At 57.5% G+C, this 12301-nt stretch overlaps 1 protein-coding gene across 14 annotated transcripts in view; it reads right to left on the reverse strand.

Annotated features, from left to right (window-relative positions):
* The window catches only part of DLG3 (discs large MAGUK scaffold protein 3), an 85724-nt gene that overhangs the window by 30106 nt on the left and 43317 nt on the right, over positions 1 to 12301 (reverse strand). For all 14 annotated transcript variants that reach the window (XR_007509372.1, XR_007509373.1, XR_007509374.1 and 11 more), the window contains 6 exons: positions 8452 to 8502; positions 5222 to 5346; positions 4559 to 4728; positions 4027 to 4163; positions 3552 to 3696; positions 3243 to 3402 (listed from right to left, as the gene is read on the reverse strand). Coding sequence is in view for 9 of the 14 variants with exons in the window: in XM_049827362.1 (XP_049683319.1) it covers positions 3243 to 3402; positions 3552 to 3696; positions 4027 to 4163; positions 4559 to 4728; positions 5222 to 5346; positions 8452 to 8502 (788 nt within the window). In the remaining 5 variants the exon portion in view is untranslated. The remainder of the gene's footprint in view (positions 1 to 3242; positions 3403 to 3551; positions 3697 to 4026; positions 4164 to 4558; positions 4729 to 5221; positions 5347 to 8451; positions 8503 to 12301) is intronic.

A 12301-nucleotide genomic window follows, 5' to 3' on the forward strand; every position in this document is an offset into this window, starting at 1 on the left:
CAAGAAGGTCTTGGTGGGCTCCTGCCCTGTCCAGACCCTGGGCTCAGCACAGCCTGACCCTCCCGGCTCTCCCAACTGCTCCTCTCCCTGTCCCCATGCCTCCCACCAGGCACAGCAGCATCCCAGTCCCCTACCTCTGGTTACACTTGCTCCTCTGGCCTCGCTGCTGCCTGGAAGGGGACAGGAACAGCTGTCCCCTGTAGGACAGGGACGATGAGACATTGACAGTGAACATTGTGGTGTGGCAGGCTCTGCTGGCGGTGTGGCCGGGAGGCGTGAGGGGCAGGAATGTTCTGAATGCATCGCACCACAGCCCGCCTGTGCTGCCTGTCTTTGCCTCTTGCTGGCTTCAGGGCTGTCAGCTTCCCTGACCCACACACAGGTGGGGTTTTTTTATAGAAGCACTGAAAGGACGCAGCCTTTGCTCTGCTAGACCCTACAGACTTAATTCCTTCCTGCCCCTGGAGGCACGGACAGCATGGCCCCGACTGAGGGGAGAACCCAAGCAAGGACAAATTCGCAGCCCAGCTCCCCACGCCTGCAGCTCCACACACACCATGCATTGCCACAGCCCCTTGCCTTCAGATGCAGAGGTACAGCAGAGTCATAACTCCAGCTACGCATTTCTGATGGGCCAGAGGCTGAATCTACCTTGTGACCTTCAGAAAATACCTGCTTTATCCTTATGGCCTTTGGATGCATTTGAGCTTTGAGCTAAGCAGAGCTCAGGACTTGGCTGGACCAGTGCAGGGCTGGGAAGCACCAGGACCAGGAGGAGGCCAGGGAAACACCATGGAAATGCCATTGGGGTCAAAAAATGCTCAACCCCAAGTCCTCAGATTGCCACCAGCGCTTGACTCTGGGGTGGCTGTGAGGGGGCTGGGAGGGCTGCAGCCATCAGTCCCTCTGCAGCAAAGCTATGCCTGGGGCTAGAGCTCTCCCTGGGGAAGGAAATAGGTCAGACTTCTGGGTCTGCAAACCCTGCCTCCAACCAGCTGATGAACTTGCTCTGCCCCTTGCGTTTTGCTACTGCCCAAGCAAAGTGCAGTAACGACCACCCCAGCTTGGCCTGGGGGAAGCATCCCCAGCATTCATGAGGACCAGACGGTTTGGTGAAAGGTAGAGAGACGCTACAGGAACCAAGGAGAGGATATGAAGCCCCAGACAGTTACATTTCAGGTCTCAGTTATAACATGCACTCTCCGCTTCCATTCTCATCCCAGGAGGCAGGACATAGATCCTGAAGGCAGATCCCACGCTGGATGTTGCAGGGTTAACACTGGGATATCGGCACAGAGTGACTGCAGGGATCCTGTGGGGCTGTGCAGGGTCTGGGTTGCAGTGGTGGAGCTCATTGGAAAAGAGATGCTCTGGTCCCCAGCCCTAGGTGCTGCGGGACATGAGGGTCACTGGAGCCACGTCCACATCTGCAGCAGCACTTGTGGCCACAGAAGGGGAAGTACCATGATACTGGGTCCAGGCCAGGACCTCTGCTTCTCCTGGGGAATGGCTGGCAGGAGCCTCCTGGGAGACAGCTGCTTTTTCAGGGGAGTCGCTGCCTTTCCCATACCAGCAAGATGCATTTGGACCACACTGGTCCTAGTACACAATCTTGGTGATGCACAAGCCAAAAGATCCACAGCAATGAAGCTGTCCTGGGAGGGTCGGTGATGCACATGAGGTTTTCAGTGCTGCCCTGGGATGGATGAGGGAGGTGCTGAGCCCACCGCAGACTGCGAATCTGGTGCGGAGCAGGGAGCTGTGGCTGAGGTCAGTGGCTGAGAGGGGCCAGCCTGCCTGCAGCAGGGTCCTCCGCAAGGCAGCACCATCCTCTAGCGGCCACCAGCACGTGCTGCACCAGGGCCGCTGCCAAGTCACCGCTGAGCCACCGCCGAGCCATCGCCGTGCCATGGTCACTGGGCTGTGTCCAGCCCGGGCTGGGCTGCTCTCTCTGCTCTCTGGCCCGCAAATGAGGACGTTGGTGTGCGTAGGAAAGGACACCGTGGTGGGACCGGAGTCCCTGGTGAGAGGCAGATGGTGCGTTTTCTGAGCGCTGGGACTCAGTCCCTTCTGTGGTGCAATGTAATGGCAGAAAGCACTACTCCTGCACGTGGCATTATCTCCCAGTGCCCTGACAGCACAGGAGTTGCTACACCTGGCTCGGACAGAGGCCAGTACTGCACAGGTCACAGTGTGCTGAGGCACCTGGCTGCGGCCAAGCACCAGGAAGCAAGAAATCCCTGTGACGAAGGTGAGTGCAGCTACTCTCCAGGACGACAGCAGACCTGACGCCGGATGGCAAGTCAGGGTCTCCCGTTCTGGCATCTGCCAGCACCCTGCAGAACGGGACAATTCCAGCCAAGGCTATGGCATCTTCCACTGCAAACGCAACCCCAAAATCAGCCTGTGACCTTCCTCCTAACCACAGAGCCAGCACTAAACCTAACCCGAGTATCAGTCCTAAGAATACAGCCTGAGCCCTACAGCCCTGGCCCTGCGGATACTAAACCCATTGCAGGCACACCACTGGCCCCGAGGCTTTGCAAGCAGAGGGAAAGCTGTGAGCTCAAGCAAGCAGAGCAGGACCAACCAGGTTTCGCTCTCCCATCCTCAGCATGAGGCTTTGGAGAAGTTTTACACCGTGTTCAGGCTCAGAGCATCTCATTTGCGCTCCTCTTTATTTCCTGGGTTCAGGAAAGAAACCTGCTCATGCAGCATAAATGATGCTAGTGGGGAAAAGGGGGCCGTGCAGGAGGCTGTCAAGCCCAGGGCTGACAGCTGCTGAAATGACACCTGTGTGCAGGTGGTTTGTGATGCCGGGCTTGGGGAGTGTGGGAGGAGAAGCCCCACTTGTACCCAGAGCTGTGCCCCCCCCGCCTCACTCCCAACACAGCTCTGCTCGAGATCAGCCAGCTCACAGCCTGGGAGGCTGTGGCAGTGCTGGCACCAGATGACAGCGTAAGGGCAGGGAACACCTTGTATTCCAGGTATTGTAAAACAGGTAAGAGAACGAAGCAAGGCTCAGGGAGGAGCAGGAGGGAGAACAGGGAAGGGGGGGATGCAGCGAGCCAGGGAGCAGGGCTGGTCTCAGGTGGGGGCCCCAGGCTTTGCACCATGCACCCACAAACGGGCTTTTGGCCGAGGCTCTGCACTGGCAGTGGGGATGAGGTCAAGCAGCCAGGGACGGAAAGAGAGGGAAGGAGAAGGAGCAGGGATTAAGGATGCTCATGCCTGGTACTCACCTGGTGAAGTCCTCATCCCCGAGCATGTGCCGAGGGATGGGCGAGTACCGCGATGGAGTCACCTGGGGAGGGATGGGGTAGGCAGGCTTGCTCTCAACACTGCCCAGGTAGCCCAGACTGGAGTTATGGCTTATGTGGTTGTCAGCCAAGGCTGAGAAGGCTGCAGGAGAGGAGAAGGTTATCAGGAGCAGAAATCCGTTTGCAACATGGATGTGGAGACCAGCCCAGCATTGCCGGCCACCCCAGCACGCTCCGTCCCCCCAGCCCTGCGGTGCGGGCTGCTGCGCCAGTGGCCAGCGGCGTACGTACTGCTGGCGTAGTCGGGGGGCGCGTACATGTCGTTGAGGTGGATGTTGCCGGGCTTGGCCACTTTCAGGTACACCATGTCAGAGGTGTTCTTCAGGGCTGCCACTGCCTCCTCGTGCCGCACATCCTGCAGGTTTGTGTTATTCACCTGCCAGAGGGAAGGGGCAGGGTAATATGGTTGCAGGCAAGAGGGCAGGCAGGAGGGCAGAGGCCAATGCAGCCCTGCAGGAGCGGAGCAGTTTCCCGCAGGGCAGGTGCTGCAGAAGCTCTGGAGACAGGGTCCCATCTCCATGGGTTTGGCCCTCCCGCCTGCAGCTGGTGCTGCGCCTGTCCCTGCCACAGCACTGTCCCAGAGGGGACCCCAGGGAAGGGGCATGGGGATGCCAGCAGGAGGGGTGCTGGGGTTCAGGATCGGCACCGCAGCATGGTGGAGACTGCACAGCTTCACCTCACGGCCAGCTGCGGGCATGGGGCTTACCGCGAGCAGCCGGTCCCCGATCTGCAGGCGCCCGTCCTTCTGGGCAGCACCTCCCTCGATGATCTTGGTGATGTAGATGCTGTTGTCCCCGGGGATGTGCTGGTTCCCGATACCCCCTGCGATGCTGAACCCCAGGCCTGAGGGGGAGTGAGAGCACAGGTGAGGGGTGAGGGATAGACAGATGGATGGAGCCCCAGGCTGGCAACACAGCCCCTCTGCCTCACTGGGCTTCCCACCCTGCCCCAAACCTAGCAGGCAATGGGCTACCCCACTGCTGTGCAGGGACAGCCCAGCCACCGCGCACTGCACCGTGGGACGCTCCGACACCCTGTGCCCCATAGCATCCCATGCTGCTGGGCCACTTTGCAGTATCCTGCACCATGGCAGTGCCAACTTGCATCTCACATCCCCGTGATGCTGCCATGCACCCTGTGGCATCCCACACTGAGGGGTCACCCCACACCGAGGGCCACCCCACACCATCCCGTGGGGCAGTGGGGCACCCCAGTCCTGCAATCAGTGACGGGTTCACCTTTGGGGCCCTTCATCAGGTTGACCTCCATGATGGTCTCTGGCGGGGGCTGCCGACGGCGCACCACAAGCCGCACCACGGGGCCTGCTTCCTTCAGGGCCTCCACAGCTTTGCTGTGCACCACCTCGGAGACGTCCACGTCGTTCACCCGCAGCACGCAGTCATTCACCCTGTGGGCACAGGGTGGCCCTGAGCTCCCCTCGGAAATCACCAGCTTGTGCCACCCTTCTCTGGACACCTCTGCCACCCTCCTCCAGCCACGCGGACCCTTGTGTGAAGGAAAGCTGCTCAAGCTGGCCAGATCCTGCCCTGCTAGGGTGAGAGCAGGGTCCCTTCTGAAGAGAGAGGCAGTGGGGTTGGTCCCCACGGTGTGAACCTGGTGGAAATGGGAGATGAGGGGAAAGGCTGGATTGTGCCCCAGGCTGCAGGGGGAAGCATGGGAGCTGGAGCCTGGCATAGGGAAGGGAGGAGGGGTGGCTGCAGACAGGAGGCTGGTGGCTGGGGACCGTGGGCATCCCTGCACTGAGGGGACCGGGCTGGGGGGAAGGGACCGGCGAGGGCCAGGGACCATGGCAGGGTAGGGGGGCAGGAGCTGCTTAGAGGGTCCCTGGGGAGATTCTGGGTAACACCCTGATGGGGCTGCTGCCCTGGCCCTGTACTCACCCCAGACGGCCATCCATGGCTGCTGCTCCCCCAGGGATGATTTTGGTGATGAAGATACCTGGGTCATCTGGAATGTGGGGGTTGTCGATTCCTCCTGCTATACTGAAGCCAAGGCCGGAGTTACCCTGCAGAAAATCAAACACTGCGTCTTTCCCCCATGGGCAACCACTTGCTGCTGGACCTCCTGAAGCAGTTCCCCCTCTAGCTGTGGCTGCCCGGGGCATGGGAGCCCTTACAGCATCTGTTGCACCCCAGGGTGCCTGGCTCAGGGGGCAGAGGGATGCATGGCCAGAGAGGAGGCCGGTGCTCATCAGCCAAGGCGCTCGGTGCAGCAGCGCAGAGCACCGAACAGATGGAGTGGGAGAGTGGGAGCCGCTGAGGACCTCCCTCGCCGCCGCGTCTGCACCGAGAGACTCTGAGGCAGGCAGCAAGCTGGGGGAATAGGGGGTGGTCCTTGGTGGAGAAAACCTCCCCTTGCTGGCTGCTCCCCAGGAGGAGACACTGATGCTGCAGCCCGCACAGAACAGCCGGTCTTGCGCCAGTCACCAGCATCCCACCCCTGCCCCCTGGGATGCAGCCCCCGGCAAGGAGCCAAGCCAGGGACCAGCAGTGCTGATGCCAAAATTTGCAGGATTGGGTGGAAGGGACTGTCATAATGGAGCAGGGTATCCAGTTCTGCCTGCTCTTCCTCCCAGACACGCTTTGAGCATCACTTGAGCTTCATCCTGCTGAAGTCTACCCAGGGGAAATGCAGGGGCTGTGCCACATCTCCAGCTCCATCTCGGCAGCATCCCAGGATGAGCAGCTGTGGCCCCGCACTGCCTCTCCTGCATGCAGGACCCCCATTAGTGGCACACTCGCAGGTGCTGCTTCTAGCTCCGTGCTTGATGCAAGTGGACAATTCCTGCTTTTTCTGCTCTGCCTTGAAAATCAGATGGCTCCTTGCCTTGTTTTCTCATGCGGAAGAGCTGACACTTAGTCACATCCTATTGTGCCCGCCTCTTTCGTACACAAACGGGCTCTGGCCAAGCGCTCTCACGGCTGCCCATGGCCCCAGTGCTCAGCGTTAGGTGGTGGGGAGCTCTGCCCTTCTGGGGGACCTGTGGCCAGGAGGGTCACACCAGAGGTCAGGCTCCCTGGGACCATCTAGCACCGCAGCCAGCTGGGGCTCGCGCTTCTCCCCAGCAGTTTGGGATCAGCATCAGCTCTTGCAGCAACGCAGAGGTCTCTGCTCTGACTTTATGCCATTCATGACACAGCACGTGGTATCTCTGGGAGCCACCAATGCCTTTCACTATGCAGCGCTTCCAGATGCTCTCCTGCTGGCTGGGATTTGGCTGGCACGTGACAAGGAGGCACTCAATGGTGAAAAGTCTGAGGCCGCTCTCCTTTCTCTAAGCTGGATTCTGGTGTACCCCGTGCCCAGCTAAAACAAGCTGCTTACTGTCACCAGAGACCCAGCCAGGCCCCAGCAAGGCAGGTGACACTGTGCAAAATGGTCTCCAGCCATTCGCTGTGCCTGTCTGGAAGGGTGTGCTCTGATGCTAGCTACAAAACCTGGAAATGATCCAGGAGGTCTTTAATTTTATTTTGATAAATCTTGAAATGGAGTTCAAGGGATTTCTTAGCTGGCATCAGGGTTGATATAGACACAGGGGCAGCTCCTGCTATGGACATATGTATGGTGCATAAACCCAAAGCCACGTCCCTCTGCAGACAGTGTTTCCTCAATTACTGCCCCCAAAACACTGCTCCATTTGCCCTTGTCTTTACAACGAGGATTAATAACAGTGACAGACCAGCAATTCTGGGGTACACTGAGATCATCTCCAGGAGCCAAACACCCCAGCAAGGAGACAGCCTCACCCACAGGCACGAGGGTGCTTCTCCTGCCGTAAGACAGGGCTGTTGGATCCCACTGGGGACCAGGTGAAGGGGAAGGACATGGGTATGGCCCATGCTGGCCCTGGCTACTAAGCACTGAAATTCCCTCATGATTTCTCACTGCTGGAGAGGGAATAGCTGCCTGAGGCTTTGAAATGGGGGCAGCAATGAGTGCTGCCTCTCCATGCGACCCTGCCAGCTCCCCCCGACTCCCGCTGTGGGCCGAGGACAGAGGATGCTCTGAAGAATCCCTGAAAACAAGGCTTTTGCCTCTAAATTGGGCCTGGAGTGAGAAGCGCTCAGCCCAAAAAGGAAGCATCTCCTGGGCTGGTTTCGTCAGCCACGCTGGGGAAGCGGTGGGTGAGGCGGCATCCCCAGATAACCTTCCGTCCACCCACCTCCATGATGCAGAGCCAAGGGGAGGAGGGAGATGACTAAAGGCAGAGAGGAACAGAAAAACGAGTGATGCGTCTTCCCCTGCGATGCTGGCCACGTCGTGAGGCCGAGCAACCCGGCACGTCAGCGAGGAGGAGGCAAGGTGTGCCACGCAATGCTGCGGCCAGCCTCCCGCCCCGGCCATCCCCACTTGGCAGGGCTGTGCCCACCTCTTGGGGTAAATATTGGGCCAGCTTCTCCCACTCCTTTGCCATCCCTCAATCCCTGCCGCTCCCTGGGCACCAGAGGAAAGCCCTCCCTGCCCTGTGTGGTGCTGGCTCACCCCTGGATAAGCCTCATCCACGGGAGGAGCTAATTTTAGCCATGGCCAGTGTGGTGCACACCATCAGCTCTGTGTTGCCAACAGACAAGAAAAGGCTTGAGCAGCAACTCCCCCCATTGCGGTCCGGTTTACTAGAAAACCATCCTTGCTGCTTAGCATCTCCGGGCTGTGTACCTGGGAGTGATGGGGAGGCCGGTGGTGGAAATGCATCGGTCCCCCATGCCCAGCTGTGGGGTGCACCTGCCCACGTGCCTGCATGAGCAGAGCTCCCTGCACCTCCGTTTTCTGGCAAAGGCAATGACAAAGAGCCTCGCCCCCCAGCTCCGTGCTGGTGGGTTTGTGCGGGCGAGGGTGTGAATGAGGGAGGCGAGGGAGAAGCCCCTCCTCCTTCCCTTCTGGAGGGGTCTGCAGTGGTGGGGGGGGCAGCAAGCCCACCTCTCCCTGTGCTGCAGGGCCATGCAGGGAAGGCAAGTGTGACACCCCCAGAAGCCTCTGGAGAGAGTGGGGAGCAGAGACCAACCTCTCCCATCAGCTGGTGTGGGAATGCAGGGGGTGCCGGCTGCACCGGTGGGAGGGCGAGTGGGAAGAAGCAGCAAAAGCTGCTGGCGGGTGAGTAAAGAGCACTTACCCTTTCCAAGACAATCTCCTCGTATTTGAACATCCCATCACTGCCGTTCACCTGGGGAGAGGGAGACAGCAGGTTATGGCTCTGTGCCAGTCCCGGGGGGATTTGCTTTTCCCCTCTGATAGCTAAATATTGAGAATGCAACCTAAAAGCTGCACCATCACTGCTGAAAAAAACTTAAACGCAATCGCTCAAGCCTGCCCTGAAATTAAACTGTGCACTGCTTTGCTTTTCTTTCTGGGCATGAGCCAAAGCCCACTGACTTTAATGCACTTCAGCGCAAAGCCTTTATTCTCCCAGCTCATTTCTTCAGCCATGAAAAGGAACACAACTAAAGGCACAAAAAGAAATAATGCTTTTGTTACACAGCATGTAATTAACCTTGGGAATTCACTGCTGCAGGAAGGGGTTGGTCCATTTAAAGCAAAAAAATGTCTGTACATAATAACATAATAAACACCTTTAGCAGCTTATATCTTTTAAATCTTTTAGTAGCATGACTGTGTTAACGGGGAATTCAGAATAATTTATTCTACCAAATTAGTTGGGTGCATAGGAAACGAGGTGCGAGTGTGGGCCACAGTAAGAAGGGAAAACATTGTGATGCCCTTATATAAAAAAATGGTGTAGCCTGTCTCAATGCTATAAACCATACTGATCCCCATGCTTAAAAATCTCCCATACCCAGAGTGTCAAAACAGGGCTCTGGGAAACATAATAGCTTGAAACCAAAGGGCTGCAACTGTAGGCTCAAAAATAAGAAAAGGTAAACGTACAGGTCAAAAGCTTCCATTTTCCCCATAAGCAACAAGGCACAGGAAAATAAGGCAGCAGTTTCACTCCAGGTCATCACGATCAGGCCATAAACAGCTGCCAAGGTCTAAAATTTAGCAAGATTTGCAAAGCAATTGGATATTGGAACATCCAGAGCTGTTACACTCAACAGCAACAGTTTTGGAGAGGACTGGACTCAACCTACAATTTGAGTCACTCTGGGAAACAAGGGACAGGATGCAGCAAGGTCTGCACGGCATGGCAGAGGCGGCGGGACCAGGGCAGCGGGGCTCAGCAGGCAAATGCCTCTCCCATCATGGAGCCCTGCCTCTGCCTGTGGCCCCTGGACAACATGCAGGGTTCCTCATGTGGATTTTACATCCACCATTAACTGGTGGCTTGTGGACTGTATGGAGCCACTTTCTGTACACACTCCGTAACCCAAACCGGAGCTGCTGTGGCTTTGTTCGGACACAGGTCCCCTTCTCTGGCACCAGCACGCCAGTTGTGTCCTGCTTGCCCAGCTCCCTGCTATCCTCTCCTGTGGAGGCACAGCCCAGCCATCCTCCAAAACCCCACAGTGCTGGGTTGTTAGATGTAGAGGACAGCAAACATCATTTATGCTAAAGCCATCATCTGACACCATGGAAGGAAACTCAGTGAGATAGCTGTAAGGCCCTATTTATAGATAGGAAGAGGAAACAGGAGTTTTTCTAAGTGGGAATAATCACGTGCCCAGGTGGAAGAGCAGTTCTGCATGCCAGGATCTAGGATGGGGCTGTGCCACCTGTGACACTCACACCCTTCCCCCCTGCCTGGTTCAGCCCTGGTGAGGCCAAAGCAATCCCACACCCTGTTGTGGGTACCGTGCTTCAAGAAGGATGAGGTTGGGGAGAGTCTGGAATGGAGAGACAGGATGGAGCCTCCAGGGAACACAGACTGAGAGAGCTGTCCCTCCTCAGGTGTGCTCCATGCCTGGTGCCTCTCAACCGTGGGAAGATTTCAGGGCAGATTTTGGGGTTGAAACATCCAGATGCTCTAATATTAGGATGCTCTGATCCTCCCAGCATATTGGGAAAGGCTTTGGTCAGCTCTTGAACAGGACCCCTCTGCAGAAAAGCACCAGGAGTGGTGGAATTAACCCACAGCAGGATCCCCAACAGCCTTGTCGGGACAGGGACATGTGGCTGATGCCACCTCCTGCCACAGTACCGCCCTGGGCCATGCTCCCACAGGTGGGGGGGGGGGGGGGGCGGCGGGCATCGCTTCCCTCACCACAGGCTCCCCCTCTGCCACGGATTGCCCTTCCCTCTTCGTGTCCTACCATACTGACTAATCCTGAGGGGAGCCGGCTTACTGGCCCGTGCCGCCCTCACAGCCTCCCTCACCACAGCCTCCGGGCTCATCTCGTCTCCGCAGTTGGTAGCCTGGTGCGTGGGGCGCAGCGTCGCCTCTCCCCGGTTTTCCAGCAACTCGGATTCCTGGCACCCTTCGCTACTACACACATTGTCCTCTCTGCTTTGGCATTCAACACAGTTGCCACACAGCCAGCCATATGCACACCCACGGCCGCAGAGGAACAGCACATACATACCTACAGGATGGGGATGTGCAGAAAACTTTGACAATCTGTGAGCCGCGGAGAGAGCCAGCAGCACGCGAGCCCCGCCAAGCAAGCGGCCGCTGCTAGCAAGCACCCGGGGCGCAGAGACACCCCAGCATGCAACCCCATCAGGCACCCTGCTGCCAGGCAGGTGAGTTTGGGGTATCCCCGCTCCGCAAATCTCAGGGCTGCCAATGCTGAGCGGTGGTTTGCATTGCTCCCTGAAAGCAAGCGGTGTTGGTTCGCCCCCAGAGTGGTGTGTACAGGGAGCAGCCTGCTCCAGCCGTGCACACCGGGGTCAGCCAGGCCTGACCATGAAGTTTTAGATCTGATTATGTTTCCAAAATCCATGCAACAGAACGCCAGTTAATTGCATAAGGAAGCCAAATGGAGAACTTAATATATACCACGTAACCAAGGGAACGAGCCAACAAAGCAAACGTTCCAGCGTCAGAAAATTGAATACCAGTCACTCACTGACGGCAAAACCTCCCTGTGGCCCCCACCGGAGCTGCTGCGACCTGGCTTTGCTGCAGGCTGTTCCCACTGTCCTTCACCAGTGCCCTGTGCTCCTCCCCAGCTCCTGTTTGGGACCATCTCAGTGCTATGGGCTTGGTGGGGAGACGCCTGGCTCCACCACACCTGGGCAAGGAGAGCACACCCCACCCTGCTCCCACCTCTCCATGTAATGCCTGTAGAGCCAATGGGGGTGTCAGGCGTTAATTAGCTGTTCCCAGCTTATCCTGATCCTAAGCACTGCCTGATTTGTCATGGAAAAGAGTAAGGGTATATTTTTCCAAGCCCTTCCCACGCAATAAGCTCACCTGAGAGCTCAGGAAGAGGCCCCCTTCACTGGCCTTCACTTCCTTTTCGTGTTTTGAGCAGCAAGGAAATAGTTAGCAATGATGACATTTAAATCATCAACAGAAGGCTGCAGAGTTAACACTCATTTGATAAACAGAAGAGCACACACCTTCCAGAGCTACTGCAAGCTGTCTGCCGGCTCCGCCGGCCAACACCGCACCAGCGCACGTGGAACGCACTTTGCAATTTGCTAGAGTCAGGATTTGTGGTTTTTTGAATTTTTTTAAATAAAAAAAGGGGGGCAATTTAGGAGACTAAGATGGGGTTCCTCAAACTCAACCCAAATAGCCCACCAGACTGCAAGAGGAACTAACCTACAGGAAGGATAATACTGCCTGCAGCCACTTTTGGAGGAGGATCTAGGACATATCTTGTGGTTAGGACATGATGGGGACAGGCACTGGGACTTGGTGGTGGAGCAGCCATGTACCGACATAATGAAGGGAGTAAAGGCTGGAGGGTCAGCCCTCGGCGGTGCCAGCAGGACCTGGGGGAGGAGGGCACCTGGCGATGCCCCACACCTGCCCCAGCAAGGGGAAAGGAGAGTAGCCCCTGCTGGGGCAGCGGGTGTGATGGGCACCTCCCCGCTGGCACAGGCACGGGTAGTGCTGG

Source organism: Accipiter gentilis, chromosome 24, assembly GCF_929443795.1.
Source record: "Accipiter gentilis chromosome 24, bAccGen1.1, whole genome shotgun sequence".
NCBI lineage: Eukaryota > Metazoa > Chordata > Aves > Accipitriformes > Accipitridae > Astur > Astur gentilis.